The sequence below is a fragment of the Delphinus delphis genome, chromosome 4, assembly GCF_949987515.2.
Source record: "Delphinus delphis chromosome 4, mDelDel1.2, whole genome shotgun sequence".
NCBI classification, from domain to species: domain Eukaryota; kingdom Metazoa; phylum Chordata; class Mammalia; order Artiodactyla; family Delphinidae; genus Delphinus; species Delphinus delphis.
The window spans coordinates 94,778,514-94,800,427 of record NC_082686.1 but is presented as its reverse complement, the minus strand read 5'-3'; the positions used below and the strand labels follow the sequence as shown (position 1 = coordinate 94,800,427).

At 41.7% G+C, this 21,914-nt stretch overlaps 1 protein-coding gene across 5 annotated transcripts in view; it reads right to left on the bottom strand.

Annotated features, from left to right (window-relative positions):
- Nucleotides 1–277: 277 nt before the first annotated feature.
- PLD1 (phospholipase D1) overlaps nucleotides 278–21,914 on the bottom strand; it is a 200,263-nt gene continuing 178,626 nt past the window's right edge. For all 5 annotated transcript variants that reach the window (XM_060011141.2, XM_060011143.1, XM_060011142.1 and 2 more), the window contains 4 exons: nucleotides 21,325–21,459; nucleotides 11,980–12,133; nucleotides 3,374–3,491; nucleotides 278–1,760 (listed from right to left, as the gene is read on the bottom strand). In XM_060011141.2, the coding sequence (XP_059867124.1) occupies nucleotides 1,536–1,760; nucleotides 3,374–3,491; nucleotides 11,980–12,133; nucleotides 21,325–21,459 (632 nt within the window). In that variant the 3' untranslated portion in view covers nucleotides 278–1,535. The remainder of the gene's footprint in view (nucleotides 1,761–3,373; nucleotides 3,492–11,979; nucleotides 12,134–21,324; nucleotides 21,460–21,914) is intronic.

Below are 21,914 nucleotides of genomic sequence, written 5' to 3'. Positions count from 1 at the left end.
TCTTTAGGTTGTAAGAATAGTTCTGCTTAATAAAATTAGAGCTATGGTGGGCTTCCCTGGTGGCACAGTGGTTGAGAGTCCGCCTGCCGATGCAGGGGACACAGGTTCGCGCCCCAGTCTGGGAAGATCCCACAGGCCGTGGAGCGGCTGGGCCCGTGAGCCATGGCCGCTGAGCCTGCGCGTCTGGAGCCTGTGCTCCGCAACGGGAGAGGCCACAACAGTGAGAGGCCCGTGTACCGCAAAAAAAAAAAAAAAAAAAAAATAGAGCTATGGGGTACCAAAGGGTATGTACAACTAACATCCAAAAAGGAGAAATGGGTTTCCAGAACAATTCACAGACTAGGATAATGTGAATTAAAAAATAATCCTAACCTCTTTGGAACCCTGGTGGAATGTTAATGTATATTTAATAACGCAAGTGAAGTTGTATGCATTTTGCAAACAGTTTTTCTTAAAGAAGGTAACATAGCTGGCGAGCTGAATGTCAAATAAGGCTCATATTCATTAACTTGGCGTGAGTTATGAAGCCCCTGATTCTCTTGAAAGACAAGCTGTATTCACTGGTTTGACTTTGAAATGCAGAAACTCAAATTTCAATCAATCCAGCAGCTAAGGATGACAGGAAATTTTACAGGACTATAAGAAATCTTCTTTTCTTATCTGGATCAGATTCCCACCAAAACGTTGAAGATTGCTGAAGGCTGCATGCTGTGTCTTTGAGTTTTATCGGGTTGCTGTGTAATCAAATATCCTACACGTTTTCAAATCTGATAGGGTGGGCCCTATCAAAAGGACACATCTTATCAATGCCTTTGGATGCAAAGTGAAATCTCTGCCTTAATAACCGAATTTAATTCCTTCCTGTTGATCTGTGGTGTCAACATACATGCTGTCAGTGTTGTCAGAAGTGCCTAACATGGGCTGCTGTGTAGACTAAGGTCTGTCCTGTCCTTTCAGTCACTGGAAAGGAATAAGGACCACATCCTTGGTTGGGTGCACACGACTACTCCGGGGCCAGAAGGGCAGGGGCAGGAGCAACCCATGTAACCTTAAATAACCTTGAAGCAGCATCACAACATCTTCTAGCAATAGACAATACCTCAAACAGAGCCTGTATGGACTATGAGAGGAAGGCAGGTCCAGCAGACATCAATTGCATAAGTAAGGGTCAGAAAAAAATAAGGAGGTTCAGACAACTTTTGGCAAAGTAGATCACAGTGACAGCTTGTTAGCAAAGAAAATGCAGTTTGGTATACATCATGGAATTTTAGTATGTGTTTAAGCTGTTGGGTATATGCTACCTAAGAATACAGTCCTTTTTTCACAGGGACAGGCAGGAGGAATTATAAAGCCCTGCTGATTTTCACTGTCCTTATATCAGTATGACTACTGCCCTTCCCAGCCAACCCAAAGGGTCCAAGTGTTGGATACAAGAGTGCACTGGGTCTGGCTATGGCTGTTAGGTCTCCAGAAAGTCACTGTGTGACATGTACTCTTCAGGGTGGAATTCTTTGAGTTGCAAACAAGTATGACTCTTAAGTCCAAACCTCGGTGGGCACCATGGCTTCTTTGGTTCCAACAGAAGGCAGTAGGTTTTCTTCAGACAGGAAATAAAAGGGGAATTGTACCAAGAACCCACGGATCTTTTTCAGTTCTTCCTCAGCTCTAATGGGATCTTCCTTTGCTAAGATGGGCTTGCTTATAAAGTCTCTCAGCTGAATTAAATTGTGTACTTCATCATTGGGAAGGCACCGGAACACCTGATTAAATAGGAAACTGAGTGACAGGTTTAAAAGAAAGGATATCCCCTTTACTGAAAATACTCATTCCGACGGACAAAACCTTTGTTTTATGAAACACATATTAATTAGTTTTATGTTACGGCGCAGACCTGATTGAAGGGTTGCTTCTTTTATTTGCTACAAAGAGAGTGCTAGATTTGCTTCCATCAAAAAAAAAAAAATCAACACAGATCCTATATCTGATCTACATAAATGACTGACCTCAGGATAAAGTCAAGCTAGTGGTAAGGAGTTTCATGGGTGATACCTTACTTTTTGGATAATAATCACCCATGAATTTCACTGGAGGTTCTGGTCTAAAAGGAAAATTGTGTATTATATTTTCTCTAACTTTTTAATTTTGAAAAATGTTTTTATCTGTACCTGTACTTAAAGTTATCAATTGTGCATGTATATTGCTAACTGAAAATAAGTTTCACACATCATAACACTTCACACCTCAATATTTCAGCATGTATTTCTTAAGAATAAGGACATGAGCCTATATAACCACAGTACAATTCTCACACCTCAGAAAATCAATTCTATGTTATTTAAGATATGGTCCATTTTCAGATTTACCCGATTATTCCCAAAATGTCTTCTATAGCTGTTATTCCTCCCAATCCAGGATCCAAACTAGGCTGTGCCCTGCATTTTAAAAATTACATTTGAAAAGACTCCATGCACACAACCTATTTGATCATGGCCTTGAGGCCTCAGTATGAAATAAGGCTATGTAGATAGTTGTCATGTTTCATTAGAAATGATGAATTTTCTGTGCTGAGGCGACTCTGGAAGTCAGAAGAAGAATGCACTCTCACCCAGTTTATAATAGATGGTCAGTGGAACTCAGCTTGAATATCTTCTATGATGGAATGCTGGCTACTTCATGATGTAACCTGTTTCAGTGTCAGGTGACTCAACTCTTGTACACTCTTTATCATCATCAATGGACGGAACTTACCAGAAGATGCATTTAGCCTCCCTAACAAACGAAGTTGGTTTTAAAACACCTTTCCAAAATTAGAGCTGTCCAAATGAGGAAGTTTCTCATTATTAATAAGCTTGATCATTAGGATGGACACCATTTACTATATGTACTATGTGCTAAATACATTTAATAGACTGTTCTTTATCCTCACGACCACCTAGTGAATGTTCCTCCCAATTTATAGGAGAGGAAAGAAAGGAAGGCTCAGAACATCAAATTACTACACTCATAGTTATATCACCAGCAACTGTGTGAGCTGGGCTGAACCCAAGTCTGACTCATTTTTTGATCCCATCTGCCTCTTTTCTCTTTGTCACTAGACATGTATAAAGGCTGGGTAACCACGTGCTAAGGATGCTTATGAGGGGATTCTGGAATCTGAGACCAGAATGCCACTAAAGTCTCTTCTAAACAATAATCCATGGCTCTTTTTGACTCTGTTTTTTTAACGTCTACCAAGAAGTATTTTATTACACCTTGGAGGTGTATTGGTTTTTTACACTCATTAAGAATACTCTGTGCCAGTAATATGCAGAAATAATTATGTGCTTTTGTGACATGATTCAATTAAAAAAGGAGCAGGATATGTGAACCTCACCTTATCATAAATTGTAGCATTTCGAGCTGCCGTTGAAACCCACACCTCCTTGAAGAATTTGTCACTCACTGGATCCTGAATGTCTTCACTAGGGCCAGAAAGATAGCCAAGGACAACCCTGAAATACAAATGTCCTCCAAAATGAGTAAATGAAACAAAGCAGTTTGCTGCAGGCACTGTTTCTAATGGTACAGCAGTTCAGACACTTAACCACAGAAGTCCTCTTTTTTTTAAGGAAATCAAAGGAAGCCATTAAGACTAAGTGTGTGTCTGTGTGTCTATATATAAAAAAGCCCAGTTGCAAAACAAAACAAAACAAAACAGAAAAGCCTAAGTTGTTATGATGTTTGAGACAGAGAAACACCTTCATTTTGCTCTAAGAGAGTTCTTGTAATTTGGCCTAAGAGGGCGAGAACCTTGGAAGATAGGATTAGTATTCAAAGCATGTGCCTTTCATCGTGCTGAGCCTTTCCAAAAACGATCTCAGTAAATCCTCAACAGCCTTATGAAGAAGCAGCTATTAAAAAAAAAAAAAAAGTAAAAGAATAGTAAAAACAAAAGAAGCAAGTATTATTATTTTCCTTTAATTGAAAAGGGAACAAAGGGGACATCCCTGGTGGCACAGTGGTTAAGACTCTGAGCTTCCAATGCAGGGGGCCCGGGTTCGATCCCTGGTCTGGGAACTAGATCCCATATGCATGCTGCAACTAAGAGTCCACATGCCACAACTAAGGAGCCCACGAGCTGCAACTAAGGAGCCCACCTGCTGCAACAAGACCCAGTGCAACCAAATAAATAAATAAATAAATAGATCAACAGGTTAAAAAAAAAAGAAAAGGGAACTAAGGCACAGAGAGGTCAAGTAACTCTTTCAAGGTCATACAGCTAGCAAACTGTATATCTGGGACTCCAACCAGGACCACCTGACTCCCAAACCTGTCCTCTTAACCAAGACTTGACTTTCCTTCCTCCCTCCCCACGCCTTCCTTCCTTCCTCCCGTCCTCCCTTCCTTCCTCCCTTCCTCCCTTCCTTCCTCCCTCCCTCCCTTCCTTCCTTCCTTCCTTCCTTCTTCCCTCCCTTGGGCCAAGAACTATGCTGAACTCTAGGGCACAGAAATGAATATGAAAGACACGGAGCCTCTCTGGGTGCAGTTATACTTGGTGGGTGAGATCAACAATGAATAAAGAATCACCCTCAAAAGGAATTAATTAAAATGTGGTAAATACCAGGTGTGCTTTAAGAGTGTGAGATGGGAGTAGTCGGGGAGGCTTTTCCCTCCCCTACCTGTTTGCCTAACCTCACCTACCATCTTTCAGGATTGAGTACAAGGTCGCCTCTATAAATGTTTTTACGGCTCCCTTTCTCCCTTCTCCCATTTCTCCCCGTCAGTCCTGAGAGATCTGAACTTTCTTCCTTTGTCGCCCTCACTGTGCTTCATCTGTGCTTCGTTTTTATCAGAGCACCTGCAATACTTCATGCACTTTTTGCTTTTAATAGGCCCATCTCCCACTTCTAGCATGTAAATTCTTTAAGAGAACATGACCTGGCTATTCTCACATCCCCAGAGTACCTGGCATAAAAGAAGCCATACAGTAGATTGTTTGAATTGACCAAATATAAACAGAGGACTAGAAATAAGAAGAAATTCTCAAGCAAAGCAAGACAAGTTTTAGAGGTCATATGTGAAAATTATAAAAGCGCTGGTACCTCCATAAAGCCTGAATGTTAAAAAGCACTTCCATCTTAATGCTGGGAGGTAGATGGTACAGGATTCCCATTTTGCAAACGGGAAACAAAAGGTTGGAGGCATTCTATTAATAGAGCTAGAATTGAAACTGAGTCCAAAGCTCTTTGCTCACATGCCTGGTAGGTTCAAGGAATACCAAAAAGGCTTGTGCTACATTGGAAATAAAAGTGGGAGACTTCCCTGGTGGCGCAGTGGTTAAGAATCCGCCTGCCAATGCAGGGGACACGGGTTCTATCCCTGGTCTGCAAAGATCCTACATGCCGCGGAACTAAGCCCGTGAGCCACAAGTACTGAGGCTGCTCTCTAGAGCTCGTGAGCCACAACTACTGAGCCCACGTGCCGCAACTACTGAAGCCCGCATGCCTAGAGCCCGCGCTCCGCAACAAGAGAAGCCACTGCAATGAGAAGCCTGTGCACCGCAACGGAGAGTAGCCCCCACTCTTTGCAACTAGAGAAAGCCCGCGCGCAGCAGCCAAGACCCAACGCAGCCAAAAATAACTAAATAACTGAATTTATTTAAAAAAAGAAAGAAAGAAAAGTGGGGAAATGGGTCTCAGAAGGACTTTGGCTTTTACATTGCATGAAATTGGGACATACTGCTGACACTGGAGCAAGGAGTGACAGGATCTGACTTAAATATTAACAAACGGCTGCTGGATTGAGAATAGACCGTGCAGGGCAAGGATTGAAACAGAGAGGTCAGTTAGGAGTCACTGCAGTGATCTCGGTGGGAGATGATGGTGGCTCGGGTGGTGGAGAGGAAGGTGGAGAGATCAGATTTCACTGATCCAGTGGACACAGGGTGTGAGAAAAAGTGAGGCATCAGGATGACTAAAAGGGCTTTGCCTTGAGCAAACAGAAGACTGTAGTTGCCATTAGCTGAGATGGGGAATTCCGTGGGTAGAGCCAGTTAGTGGGAGAAGACCAGGAATTCAGTTTTGAACCTGTTGGGACATCTAGTAAATATACAAGTGGTGATGCTAAGTAGGCAGCTGGATAAAAGAATCTGGAGTTTGGGAGAGAAGGTCTGGCTGGAGATACACACTTGAGAACTGTCCACATATGTATACTCATAAAGCCATGTGACTTCAACTGACTTTACCAAAGTAGTGAGTGTAGAGAGAGAAGAGGACCAGTGCACCTCAACAGTAGGGGAGAGAAGGAGCAGCCAGTGAGGCTGCAGAGAAGCCAGAGGATGGGTATCCTGGAGCCACACGGAGTCAAGTTCAGATGAGAATGGACCATTGGATTTAACAGGGTGGAGGTCATCATATTGTTACCCTCTTTGTATTTAAATGTGTAGATTTACATCACCATTTTTAATGGTTGCAGAATTTCCCATTATGTGAAATTTTATTTAACCAGCTATTTTATTATGACCTTTTGGGTTGTTTCCAGTTTTCCATTATTATAAACAATGCTATAATGAACATAATTTATTCATCATATATAACACTTTGTGAATTTCTATGATTATTTCACTAGGAGAAATTTAAGAGTTAAAATCCTGGATCAAACAATTTGCAAAGGGCTTCCCTGGTGGCGCAGTGGTTGAGAGTCCGCCTGCCGATGCAGGGGACACGGGTTTGTGCCCCGGTCCGGGAAGGTCCCACATGCTGCGGAGCGGCTGGGCCCGTGAGCCATGGCCGCTGAGCCTGCGCGTCCGAAGCCTGTGCTGTGCAACGGGAGAGGCCACAGCAGTGAGAGGCCCGCATACCGCAAAAAAAAAAAAAAACAATTTGCAAAATCTACTTCAAGAAAGGCTGTTCCAACACACATGGTATTAACCATGTGTGTTCTCCCCAGTCAACTCCAATATTATCAACTCCTGAAAAGGCTCAGCCAGGCTTATAGGGATAAAAGGGCATCACATTTTAGTTTTAGTCTTCACTTTTTCTACTATATAAAAATTTTCTAAAATAAATGGATCTGGCATCTGGGCTCACTAGGATTCCTAGAGTTTTATAACCTCAAAATTCTATTTCCACTTCAAATAATGTCTCCCTCAGACTATATGGGAATAACTTTCAAAAAGGTTCTAAAGGATGATGTTTGCACCTAGATGCTGCCGCTCCTTAAGAACCAAAGCAAAATTTAACCATGCCAAATTTGAAGGACAGTGCAGGTTATAACAATAAGTCAATTATAGTAATGCCTTTGATTTGGGTGGCGTGTAACCAACTGAAAACAGAGCCGAAAGAATATTTCTATGACTTTGCTTTTAAATGAGAACAGGAGGTGAGGCAACGTGTCTATCAAGTTATCAGTTAAAAGCCTGTGTAGAGAAAAAAGTATTTAAATAAGTCTATAACAGACAATGTTCAGTAATAAATTATTTTCCCTGTCAGGTTTTTTTTTTTTTTTTTTTTTTTTTGCGGTATGCGGACCTCTCACTGTTGTGGCCTCTCCCGTTGCGGAGCACAGGCTCTGGACGCGCAGGCTCAACGGCCATGGCTCACGGGCCCAGCCGCTCCGCGGCATGTGGGATCTTCCCGGACCGGGACACGAACCCGTGTCCCCTGCATCGGCAGGCGGACTCTCAACCACTGCGCCACCAGGGAAGCCCCCCGTCAGCTTTTTAATTATAAAAATTTATACAGTAAAAATAATATGAAGTACTCTGGATGTTCTTTAGAGGAGTAAGGTTTCAGAGAAAACAAATTTGATTTTATGTTGACATGAATAATGTCAATTATTTAATGTTTAATTGTTTATGCATCAGTGGGACAGTAGGAAAACTGCAGAAAATTGTTTCTGTTCTTTCCATTCCTCATGTCTATCACTGTAAATGATTCTGAGCTCTACTTGTGTGGATAATGGTTTCTGTTGAGTGATGGTTACATCTGTAAAATTTGGATAATTTTCTAGGACTTAATGAACTGTTTGGCATGCAGTTGTGACATTTAGTGCAGTACCCTGATGGTTGATTCTATTTAGAATTGATTTCACATCGAAATGTGCCTCTCTATTTCTATTCAAAAATACCCCAGATGGAAAATGGATTGAAGTTGCATTTTTTTAAGGGAGAAAGTGGCTCTGCTCTAGGTCACATTTATCTGTGAGAATATTTCCTAATAAAAAGAGCTAAAATCAACACAAGGTTTTCATGGTGCTTTTTAATTTATTATCTGTGTCTGCCATTGTGGCAAAGTGAAAATGCTTGTTCAAGAACTGCCTCTTCAAGACAGTTTGAAAGCTGCCAGGAAAAATAAAGCATCTAGGAATAAACTTAGCATGAAATGCATAGGATCAGCATAAAACCAAAAGAACAGCAACAAAAAACTTCAATGATCACTGAAGAACAACTTCTGCTTCCAATAATGAAAACCCTAGAGCTTTACTGAAGAACAAAAAAATGTGAATCAATTGAAGTCCATACCTTGTTCCTCAATAGGATGGCTCAATATTATAAAGACATCAACTCTTTTTTATATTAATCTATAAATATACTGTAGTCCTGATCAAAAAACTAGTGAGAGAACTTGAAAAAACAATTTTAAAGTTCGTGTGGAAGAATGAATAAGAGTAGCCAAGATTATTCCGGAAAAGAATACTAATTTGGGGAAGTGGTATGGTAGGAAGTAGTATTAAAGTGCACACCTACAATAATTAAACTGGTATCATAATGGCATGCAAGGCAACAGACTTTCAATAGGAAGTAGCAGAGAGTACAGACAGGTCAGGATATGTGGCAATTCGGTGCACCATCAAGAGGCACTGCAGGTTAGAGAGGCAATGAGTACTGCAGTCATGCAGTTCTGGATCAGTTGGTTTGCCTGGGAAAAAGAGTTAGAGTCCCTACCTCATTTCTTACATTAAAATAAATTGCAGATGTTGGCTTCCCTGGTGGCGCAGTGGTTAAGAATCCGCCTGCCAATGTAGGGCACATGGGTTCGAGCCCTGGTCCGAGAAGATCCCACATACCATGGAGCCCGTGAGCCACAACTACTGAGCCTGTGCTCTAGAGCCCGCAAGCCACAACTACTGAAGCCCACGTGCCACAACTACTGAAGCCCACATGCCTAGAGCCCATGCTCTGCAACAAGAGAAGCCACCGCAATGAGAAGCCCACGCACTGCAACGAAGAGTGGCCCCGCTCGCCCAACTAGAGATAGCCCGCACGCAGCAACGAAGACCCAGCACAGCCTAAATAAATAAATAGATAAATTTATTAAAAAATTAAAATAAATTGCAGATGTTAAATGTAAAAGTAATATCAAATGAGCACTAGAACAAAATAGAAGTAAATATTTTATCTTGGGGAAGCTATTCTAAGCATATTTTTTAAAGGGGGGGAAAAGAAAAAAACTGATAGATTTGATTAATAAGAACTGATCGTTCGGGCTGCCCTGGTGGCGCAGTGGTTGAGAGTCCGCCTGCCGATGCAGGGGACACGGGTTTGTGCCCCGGTCCGGGAAGATCCCACATGCCGCGGAGCGGCTGGGCCCGTGAGCCATGGCCGCTGAGCCTGCGCGTCCAGAGCCTGTACTCCACAACGGGAGAGGCCACGACAGTGAGAGGCCTGCGTACCGCAAAAAAAAAAACAAAAACGAATTGATGGTTCCCCCAAACACTCTAAATATGATTAAAAGGCAATTGGCAAATCAGCTTTGCAACAAATGGGAGAAAGAAATTAGGCTCTTATGTACTTAAATTACTGATAAATCATTAAAAGAAAGTGAAACATTGCAACAAAATGGGCAAAGGACGTGAATAGTCTAGACAGTTTGCAAAAGAACAATTACAAATGGCTAATGGATACATTTTTAAACCCTCAAATTTCAAATTAAGATAATGAAATTCCATTTGAAACCCAACAAATCGGCAAAGATAATAACAGAACTCAGAGGGCAAAGGAAATTGCACACTTCCTTTGGTTAGAAATCCTATAGTTAGGATTTAGTTAAGGAAACAACTAAGAAGGTAAGCAAGATACTATCTACAACCATACCCACTTTTTTATATCAGCGAAAAATCTGCCCATCAATGAGGTTTTGGTTAAAGGAATTATGGCGGGCTCAAACAATGTAATACAATGCAGCCATTAAATGTTATAGAAGAACGCAATGACATGGAAAAGTGTGTGTAACATTATTTAAGTAATAAAGGACTTTGTAGAACTGCAAGATCCTAATTATGTTTAAAAAAAGAAATACAGTAGTGAATATTTATATATAGATAAAAAGTGGAATGATATACATCAAATGTTAAAATTGCTAGCACTGGGTGATGGGATTACAGATCAATTTAATTTCCTTATTGCTTTTCTGTTTGCCAAATTTTCTACAATGAAAAATATGTTGTAATCAGAATCCTCTCCCTCTATAATTATTATACATTTAGAAAGTTATAAAGGAGGACTACGCCTTTAAAGAGAATACTTAAGTTCTCATGGAACTGAAAAGGTGTGACATTTATTTCTAGCTTACAGGAGGAAATATTTGTTTCCTTATATGAGCTGCAGTAGGCAATGAATGGGTTGATTAACAGTGGGTTGCTAATCTTAAACTCTCCCCTGCTAAACAAAACAAATTAACATTAGAAGTCAATTAAAATATCAATGGTCTAAAAAAAAACAAAAACAAAAACCTTACTGACAAAACAATTAGTAACAAAGGCGACAAATACAGCAATAAAAACTGTGAGAAGGTCTGACAGTCAAATTTTGAGGGATGGATTTGCTGAGCTCCTGGGGCAGAGGGAGCCTAAGGAACGTCTCTGGAACTGAAGCTTGGTCCTCAAAAGCCAGAGTCTGGAGTGAGGTAGGAGGTAAGGGCCGCCAGCATTTGCAGGAGGGAAGTGCTGGTTTTGTGCCCATTTGCAAGTGAGCCAGTTTTCAGAAGCGACCATTAACACTGGAAGGGTTAAAACAACAGCACCACAACAGTATCTGTGCAGTGCCTTTCATCAAATAGCTTAAAATACCACCCTTAATCGGGGACACTTGGCTCTATCTCACCATAGCGGCCACACTGAAATCCCATCCTGGCCAATATAGTTCTAGAATCTTATAATTGTGGACTTCCTGCAAAAGCCTACAGGTGGGAGAGTGGTCAGGGTGTGTTCCACAGACAGTGGGGAGCTTAGTGTGTCTTCAGTGGGCTGGGGGAGAGGGTCAGGAGATAGATAAGAAGCTATTTGAAAAAGAAAAAAAAAGAGAGAGATAAGAAGGCATTGAGGATTGGTTGAATAGCGGAGTGATAGGACCTGAGTTAGGTTCTCGAAGGATCACTCTGACAACTGAGACTGGACTACAGGGGCTGGCATGGGGCCAGTTAGAGCCCCGCCCAGGAAAGTTCTCAGTGACACTTAACTGAATGAAGCACTTATTTAGGGATACACATCCCCTGCTACTTAGCCCAGTGCTCTCTCTGTTGGACCACAGGTTTGTTTAAAATTCACATCTTCTTGCAGAAGATCAGGAAGCTTCCATGTCTGGAGTCATCTTAAATCTGAGAAATGAAGTTTCCACATTTAATTTAACACCAGTAGTCACTAGCTTTCTCCTTTAGTAATTTTTATCATACCCTTACATCGCTGGAACTATTTCAATTTCTAAAAATGGACTCACTATAAAAAACTTAAATAGACACTAGATGGTTTGACCTGGTCCTAAATCAATTAATAGATTTAAAATGCTAGTTTTCTCCATTACACATAAAAATAATAAAAGCTGTTCAAACAGGAAATTTTTATGCCCCACACAGAGCCATTTTGTATACGACTGGTGTGGTTCACGCTGTTTTGGACAAAGAAGAACCTGGAGATGGCATGTGTGCTAAGGGCCAGAGGCTGGGCTGGGTTCCATTGCCCACTGCAGCGGGATTATGTGAGGGAGACCCAGCTTCCGAGACCCACCGAAAGCACTGCAGCCGAAGTCCTAGGGCGAAGTGGCCAGCTTGGTACTCTTTTCCATCCATTACTGAAGGGACCGTCTCCGTGTCCTGCACAATGACAGCCATTTCACTGTCCCGTTTTCCCAGCATGCTTCGGTCGTTTATGTTGGCAGAGCCTATAAAGAGAAACAGTGAAACTGAACAATTTTCTTATTCCGGCAGACACTCATTTGCCCTCCAGACTCAATTCTTCCTTGCTAAAAAAACCCCTAATTTTGTTCAGGTATCAAGAGATGCTGTGCTCTAGGAAGGCAGGGCGCTCCCTAACCCAAGGGTAAATCTTGATCAGTCTAAGGCCAGTCATGGTCATTTCACTGTTTTTGCCAGTGATTGGCTTAGAAATGGGCCCTTGTCATGATTCTAGTCAATGCAACATAAGGCAAATCTGCCAGGGGCTTCTGAGAAAGTTTTTCTCTTTCTTATAAATAGACAGAAGAAGAAGATGGTGTCACTGCCAGTCTTTGGATACTCTGGCTTGAAGGGTTGCATGAGGACATGATTGTGGGAGCTGCTGCAGCCACTTTGTAACCAAGGGACAAACAGACAAGTTGAACATGGCAGAGCAGAAAGAAGAAAGACTCTGGGTCTTTAAGTCACTGAGCTGGCCAACCCTAGAACCTTCTTATTTTCTGTTATGTGAAGTAATACATTTCCCTTATTGTTTCACATACTTCTAGCTGAATTTTCTATCTTGTGGCTCAAAGGATTCTAACCGATATAGTCATTAAGCACACAAAGAAACAAGAACACTTACCAGCTCAGTGCAGTAAGGTTTCATGCTTAAGAATCACACTCTGTAGACTTTAACTCATGGTCACATAATTATAAATGTCAAAACACAAGAGGACCTTCACAAGCAATATAGTCCACTCCCAAATACAGATTATCATTAGTGGCTTTGGGTTTCATTCTCTTGCCTCACTTGTGTGGCATGCCAACAGCTTCTGTATCAACTTCCCTCCATTCTATTTTTAAATCCAAAGGAGCTGAGAATGCTGACTTTCACATGTGAAGGGCAAGTATTTGAATATTAGTTCAACCTGCACTTCCTGAGCTCCTCTGCTGTGTATTCAAAAACCTTGCAACATTTTTGCATTAATCATTGTGGATCCACAGGTGTTTTTTTTTTTCCGGTACCCGGGCCTCTCACTGTTGTGGCCTCTCCCGTTGTGGAGCACAGGCTCCGGACACGCAGGCTCAGCGGCCGTGGCTCACGGGCCCAGCCGCTCCGCGGCATGTGGGATCTTCCCGGACCGGGGCACGAATCCGTGTCCCCTGCATCGGCAGGCGGACTCTCAACCACTGTGCCACCAGGGAAGCCCCAGGATCCACACTTTTGAATCCTTGAGGTGTCCTACAAACTACAAAAGGGGCCTGACTCTTTTTTCTTCTTGGTCCTCTTGCCCTAGTCCCACACTCCACTGCTTCTGCAGACAGGGTGCAGAAGAGTTAGGTTGAACACAAGCTCGGGCTACTGTCTGTGATGGGGACCATCAGGGTGTAAGGTGTTAGCAGTGCTACCCAGAGCCCAGACGGTGGGATGTTGGACGTGAGAGGAAGCTGGCTCCTGCTAAAGAGTCTATACTGCCATTTGCTACAATATGGTCACATAGTTAATACACAACTCTATGATAACTGTGGATGGGAACGGTGTCCCATAGGGACTCTGGGTGACAGAAAGGATGGAGCACCTCACAGAAAGCTGGGAGCACCATTAGAGCGCTGTAAGGTGGGCCCCACCTTTGAAACACTTTGTTTTGTTAGCAACAAATCAACCTTTATACATACACTTACATTTTAATTACACTATAAAATTTGTAGCCATGTCTTTGGGCTTAACATGGGGCCCAGCATTAATTTGGGCAAAGTCATTTAATCTTTCTCAGCTTTAATTTGATCTTTTATAAATCGAGATAATAATACAGACCTTGTAGGGTTGTTGTAAAAATTAAGTAAGACCATGTGAAAGCACTTACTGATCTATAAACTGTCCCACAAATGCTAATTATTACTGGCATTATTATCAGATACTTGTTACCGCGAGAATATCTGCACTAGAGAACATTACCATAGGAAGGGAAGACTTGCTGGCATGTAGCGTTTGTATCAAAGAAGCCTCCTCTCTGGGTGAATCAACTGTCAGGGGCAAGAAATAAGGACTCCATAGTGCTGCTTTGGGACATCACTACCACGGGGCCCCAGCAGAGGCCACTCTCGGGCTGGGGCTGCCAAATTGGGAGGACATAGCTGCTCTTCACCGTCAGGGAGACTGGGGATGTGAGCCCCCTGGAAAGCCACACACACACACACACACACACACACACACACTTTCACACCAGTCCTCTCAGACTCCTTCCCATCACCAGGGGAGGAATGCATTCCTGGCCTTCTGAGCTGGAATTCTTAGAGGGTGTGGTTCTCGTACTTCCAGGGCCCATCTGGAGTTTCCCAGAGCGCTGACTCTCAACCACACTGGATAAGTGAGTTGGCTACTACTTAATAGGAATGTGAAGAAAGGGAAGAGAAAATTTCAGGTGAATTTAATAAATGAGATACCAAAAATGAGATATTGATGGATGTAAATGTTACCCTCCCTTCTTGTTGTTAAACATTCCCATATTCTGAAAATCAAATTCAGAACAGCAGGTATAGTATTAACCCATTTCTATAGAACATACTAGGAAGAAGAGAGGGCAAGTGACCTCTAGAAAGATGCACACTGAAGGGTAAGAGTGGTGAGTACCTTCTGGCAAAGACAGGGAGACAATAAGGGGAACTTTGACCTTTTACTCTCTATGAGTCCTTAGAGTTTTAATTGTTTACAAGAAATATGCTCTGTTTTCATGTACTATGTTTTATGGTAACTGCAATCCCTTGGTTTATTAGGACATTGCCTTGATAATTTTTGGAAAATGACCTTTTCTAAGTTTGCTCTTAGGAACTTTTTAAACAGTATGTAATATAGCAAAATAGAAAACAGTATATGAAAACGTAAGTCCAACTTAGGTAATAATTTTAGAAAATCACTGAACTTATCACCCAAGCTGAAAAACAGAACATTACCACATCCCAGAAGCCCTCAGCTGTCTTCCCATTAAAGACCTTCCCTTCCTAAGAGAGAATCTGTATAGAATTTTGTGTTCATCATGCTCTGATGATGTTTTCCTAAACAAAAAAAGTTTACTTTTGGCTTATTTTTAATTTGTATAAGTGGAATCATATAGAAGATAAACTTTGGAGATTTGCTTCTTTCATTCAAAATCATGTCTTTGGGATTTACCTATGCATAATTGTAATGCATTATTTTCCTTGAATGAACACCCCCAAACATTTTATTTTATTTTTATTTTTTCCTCACTCCTGGGCAGCCTAAATAGCACAGGTGGGAACCCAGGTGGAAGCATCACCCCCCCCCCCCCCCCCCCCCCCCCCCCCCCGTTTATCACCTAACCTAACACAATGATAAAGAAAAGAGGACAAGAACAAAGTACCCTATGAGGTGTGGAATGCAAGATAAGCAGTCTGGCAGAGGCTAAAAATCCCCTTTTTACATGGGCTGCTTGCAATCTTGGAATCTCAGTTACCTTCACCACCCAGTGCCTATTTCAGCCTTACTCACCTTTCAGGTCTCAGTTTAGACATCACTTCCCACCTCTCCTCTCTCCCTGTCTCCCTCTCCCTCCCTCCACCCCATTTCTCCCTCCCCACTCCCTCTCCTTCTCTCTCTCTCTCTCTATGTATATATACATATGCACATAGAGAGCGAGAGAAACAGTATATTCTCATAGCGCCTCATTTGTCTGTAGCTTACCCGATTTTCCCCACTAGATGGTAAACTCCCCAAAGGGAGAAGTCATTCACTCTTGGGGTTTAAAACACAGAGGGGACGTGTTTAACACGTTTTTTATTAGTGGATGCCTTTAGACGGGGCTTGCCTCTCATGTGCCACAGTTCCTCCAGCCCCGCCCCCGACTGCATCTTTTTGTCATAAAAATGGATCATTCGTTGACCTGCCTGACCCCCCAGCCCCCCACCTCCTGCATCCCAGACCAGAGTAGGCCCTCAATAAGCATTTATCAGAGGGATGATTTTTTTCTTTTCAGGTTGGGTAAAGCACAGAACAAGATGGGAGTCAGTATTTCTTTAACGACCCCTGCCCCTCACTACCTATGGCCCTCAAGACTGGACTGTCTTTACCTGAAGGAGTCCTGATGCCAAAAGCTCAGCCTCTCTGTACACCTGTGCCAAACTGAATCGAAGAGACAGAGTTTTGGGCGAAGTAGAAAAGGATAGCTTTCCTGCTTTGTCAGGCAAAGGGGAACACAGTGGGATCCTGCCTTGAAAAACTGTGTCCCACCCAAACTTATTTTTTCATTCTACTGTTGATGGATGTTTGGGTCGTTTCCAGAGTTTTGCTATAATACACAATTATGTTCTGCATAGTTGTGTATGTTTCCTGGTGTACATATGTGGGAGTTTACCTGGGCTCTGTATGCAAGAGTGGAGTCTCTGGTGTTCCTCAGTGTCGTCAATACTTGGATTGTCCAATTTTTTTTTTTTTTTTTTTTTGCGGTACGTGGGCCTCTCACTGCTGTGGCCTCTCCTGCTGCGGAGCACAGGCTCCGGACGCGCAGGCTCAGCGGCCATGGCTCACGGGCCCAGCCGCTCCGCAGCATGTGGGATCCTCCCGGACCGGGGCACGAACCCCTGTCCCCTGCATCGGCAGGTGGACTCTCAACCACTGTGCCACCAGGGAAGCCCATGGATTGTCCAATTTTTAATTTTTGCCAATTGGTATTTTGAAAACCTGTTCTTTGTCTCATTATTATATTAATGAGGATGAACATGTTTCATATACTTATGGGCTTCAGGTATGTCCTCTTTGGGGACGTTCCTATACAGTTCCTTTGCCCATCTTTCTTCAGATACTGTCTTTCCTTATTGATTTAAGGAGTTCTTTATATGTTTTGAATATTAACTGTATTGCAAATACCTTTTTCAGTTTGTGGTTTATCTTTTTGTTCTATTTATGGCATCTTTTAATGAATAAAGTTCTGAATTTTAATGCAGTTGGATTTATCTGTCATTTCCTTTGTGGTTTTGCTTTTTTAAAATGTCCTGTTTCAGAAATTGTGAATTCTTCTGTGGTAGGCAGAAAAACGGCTCCCAAAGATGACTATGTCCTAATTCCCAAAGCCTGTGAATATGTTATATTACATGGCAAAGGGGAATTAAGGCTGCAGGTGGAGGTGGAATTAAGGGTGCTAATCAGCTAGCCTTAAACATAAGGAGATTACCCCGGATTATTCAGGTGGGCCCAGGATAATCACAAGAGTCTTTAAAAGTAAAGGGGATTCAGAGAGAGATGCGGTTACAGAAGAATGGGTTAACACTTTGAGAACTTTCAGAGACATCTAACATTGCTGCCTTCAAAGATGGAAGAAGGGAGGCATGAACCAAGGAATGTGGGCAGCCCGGAGAAGCTGGAAAAGGCAGGGAAATGGATTCATCTTTAGAGCCTCCAGAAGGGAACACAGCCCTGCTGATACCCTGATTTTAGCCCAGTGAGACCCACGTTGAACTTCTAACCTATAGAATGGTTAGATAATACATTTGTGCTGATTTAAACCAGTAAGTTTGTGGTCATTTGTTACAGCAGTAATAGACAACTAACACACAAACTCTACCCTGTTCTAGCTGACTTGTTTTAAAGGAAAACTGATTCTTCAATTGAGCGTCAGTGGGCTACTCAGTACTTTCTACCCGCTTGTGTTCCCTGTGCCTCCAGTTTGGGAGTTCTCAGCTTGACTACACAGCGGCATCACCTAGGAAGCTTTCAAAAGATATTGGTGCCAAAACAAAAACAAAAAGCAAAAGAACCTTGATGCCTGGGTCTCAAACCAGACCAATGAGTCAGAATTTCTGGAAGTAGGAACCAGGCATTAATATTTTCCCCTAATACCACTCCATCCCTTCATCTATCAATTAATCCCTCTTCGGGGGGGGGGGAATCTATTTGAAAGTAAATTGCAGACATGAATAATCTTCCCCCTAAATGATAGTTTCATTTATCTGAACTGAAACTCATCTGTGTTCAAAATTGTTCTGTGGTGACAGTGAAAACATTTTAGGGGCTGATTGACTGAGTGGAGACAGGAAGACACCTGTCAGAGTGATGGAAATATTCTGTATCTTGTTCTGGGTGGTGGTTACATGAATGTAAACATATGTGAATATTCATTAGGCTGTACACTTACGCAATTTACTATATATAATAGCTTAATTAAAAAAGGATAGTCCACCAAAAAAAAGCCACCAGGCAAACCTAAGGCAGCCAGGGTTGAGACCCACGGGACTCGCTCTTTACTGGGGTGGCCTTTCAACTACAGACTCTCAACAGCTGCTCTCGAGCCTGCCCCTTAAGCACTGATATCCATTCTCTCTCCATAGTTTCCCACATACCCACCTTCGCTGACAGTCTCTGGACCTTCTCGCACCAGTTCATCAATATCCATCCCGATGTTTCTGGTGTTTCGTGGAAAGAATACCTGCCTCCCCTGTAGCCCATGAGCTGTGTAGGGCAGTGGCACTGTGTGATCATGTTTTGTATCTCCCTATTGTGTTGTGCAATGGATTAGTGAATACTAAAAAAAATCATTTCACTTAGTCAACAGGATAGACTTAAATTCTATTTAAGGATAGCCTTGTTTTGTTTAGGAAAGCAAATAAATGTTAGTTCTGTTAAGTGCCAGTAAGATGAATTAGAAAATTGGACTTGGTCACAGATTTTGGGACCAACAGGGCCACCGGGGGTAAGAGATAATTAAAGCTACACACAAAAGAGATCCCAATGTGAGAAACCAAGTATTTCCTTGTGAGGAAAAAAAATGAGGATAAACCATTAGTCATTTTTCTTACGTCAACTATGCAATAATTCTGGCATAAGTCTGCCATGTTAGAAAATTTAATCACAGGTTACTTTAATTCCTTTTAGGCTCTCAACTACTTGCTTAACACCTGTAAAATACTGTCAACCTAACTTCTCAAGTTCCTCTTTGAGAATTTTAAACATTGTTCTCTGTCTGTGTTATGAAAACAGGCCAGATATCTGAGAGCAGCAATAACAAGCCTGCTTCTCCTAGAGTTTCCACTGAGATAAAAAGAACAAAAGTACCTGTGGATTTTCCACGGGGGAAATGTGTTCTGCCCTTGGGGAAGGAGAAAAAGAAATGCAGCCTCTGAAGACTAACAAGTGAGACCTCGTCATACTCCCAAGGCCACATCTTCAGTTTCAAGAAAGTCGGTAAGAATGACGTGCAAAATGGATCAGTTATTGCTAGCCTAAATAAACTGTAGCCTTTGAGGGGTCAGAGACCTTTCAAGAAAATAAGTCAACTAAAAAAGTCTACAAATCTGTTTAACTGTTAGCTCAGATACTGAAAACTACTTTGCATTTATACTTGATGTAAAGTAAAGCAGGCTGAAGGTCAAAATGACCTTTAAAAGGAAAATATTTACATCTGTCAATTTTTACTTCAAGAGTTCTGAAATCTTGCTGAAGAGATCAACTGAATTTTATCTGGCTTTGTTTGTTTTTTCATTTCAGCAAAATCAATATTTTTCCTTTCCTTACTGTCATTGCCAAATTCAATATAAAAATATTCTGAGATTGGCTTCTGAAAAGCAAGACCAGAATAGCTTGTGGGAAATAAGAGAAAACTTGTATATTGGGGGAAGTAAGGGAGGAAATAAATCCTTAAAGAGCTTTGATCCCTATTGAGCAAGAACTTGAAGACACAAGATATTTTTCTTAAATGCCCGATAAGTATTAAAAGAATGTCTGGGGCTTCCCTGGCGGCGCGGTGGTTGAAAGTCTGCCTGCCGATGCAGGGCACACGAGTTCGTGCCCCGGTCCGGGAAGATCCCACATGCCGTGGACCGGCTGGGCCCGTGAGCCATAGCCGCTGAGACTGCGCATCCGGAGCCTGTGCTCCGCAACGGGAGAGGCCACAACAGTGAGAGGCCCGCGTACCGCAAAAAAAAAAAAAAAAAAAAAAAAAGAATGTCTGTGTGTGTGTACACACACACACACACACACACATATATATATATATATATATATATATATATATATGTATCACCACACTGTGGTCTATATATTTTCTGGCTTCTGAACTACTTTTTCTTTTCAAATCATCTTCCAGACAAGACAGTCTCATTACTCCTAGGTATGAATTTTTTTTTTCTTTTCTCAGTGGCGGATAGACCTGGAAAAGGCATATTTACTGCCAAAATTTTTCGAAACACCCCATGACACTTAATTTCTTAAAGAATAGTTAAGTATCTTATTATAGCTGAGAAACTATATTTTATTTAAAATGGATGAGTGGAATTCCCAATAGTGGGACACAGCATATCTCTAAGTAACATCCCCCCACCCTTGTCAATTCATTTATCTGGCTGGTTATTTATACTCTATTTCTCCTCCTGGCCTTTCAGTGTTTGTGTAACATGATATTAGAAGGCAAACCAATTCAATGATGGGAAAATGAAGCTTTTCAGGTGTATACAAGAATGAAGCTGCAAACCCACCCCTCTGGTCAAGATCTAATCTGGGTAGAATGTACAACCAGTAACTCTCCTGAATCTGTCAGTGGGGCGAGGACTGCAGGAACAGACTGCAGACCTTAGTCTAGGACTACATCATATCATTACTACACAATGTCCACCTCACTCCCGCCCCCAACAAAGCTGGTCTGCTCTGCACTCTGATTAATAACGTCCAAAACATTGACTCCGGGGAAAAAATGGTAAGCACAGAGGCAGCAATATTTTAATATCCTTCCGATCCTAACTCTCGCAAAACTTCAGATCTGTGGTAATGCTTAGGTGGGTGTGATGCGTGCATGTACAAATTACCATGAGGTACTCATTTGTGACACATTTCCCTCCCCACATCTCCTCCTTCCAAGCCTAGAAATCTAGGTACTTGGCTTCAAAATAAAAATAAGGAAATAATAAAGAATTAATGAGAGCAGGCTGATTATTGCACTGCTGGGTTAAATTGCTGTCTCTGGACACTGTAATTTACACGATGGCCATTTGATTGTTCTGTGCCTCTGTTACTTCATAGATAAAAGCAGGGATTAGACAGGACATAAGCAAAAAAGATTGCTTCGGAAATGTTTTAGATAACTGTGTGACTGTCCCTTTCAACTGCAAAGGAAGCTTTAGAGGAATAAAAAGAAAGATTGTTGCATGAGGTAAGTCAACTAACAAGGAATACAATTAGAGACCAAGTACTTACCAATAATAACAGTGTTGTCATCAGCAATTAGCAACTTGCTGTGGACATAGACAAGCTCAGTGACTAGGTTTCCTTCAAGCTCTGCGTGTGTTCTAAGACCACAGAAGGATATGTAATTTATCCACTGATTGCCGACTGTAAATTAAATAAGAAATCACTAAAATTAATATGACCAAGCTCAATAATGGCACCTTAAATTTTACTGTCTTTCAAAACAAATATACCACATAAACAGGTTAAGAATGGATTGTAAAATATATGTGTGTATGTGTGTGTGTGTATAATTTCAGAATACATCTAGGATCTATTTTTGCTTTCTGAAGAGTTTTATATTGTTAATATGAATGGAGATACAATTTTAAAATATCATACTGAAGTGATTTCTAAGAATTTCTTATGCCGAGGTAATCCAAAGATAAATTCAAATATGAACATTTTATTTTAATGATTTGGTGAGCAACTACTGAAGAGTGATAAAGTATAGCTGCAGTAGATAACCCAGGATTTCAGTGTGACATTTGCATCTGCCTTGGTTGACACCTGCCGCTGTTTAAATCAGATGCAGGATGTGAGCCCAAACTACCCGATGT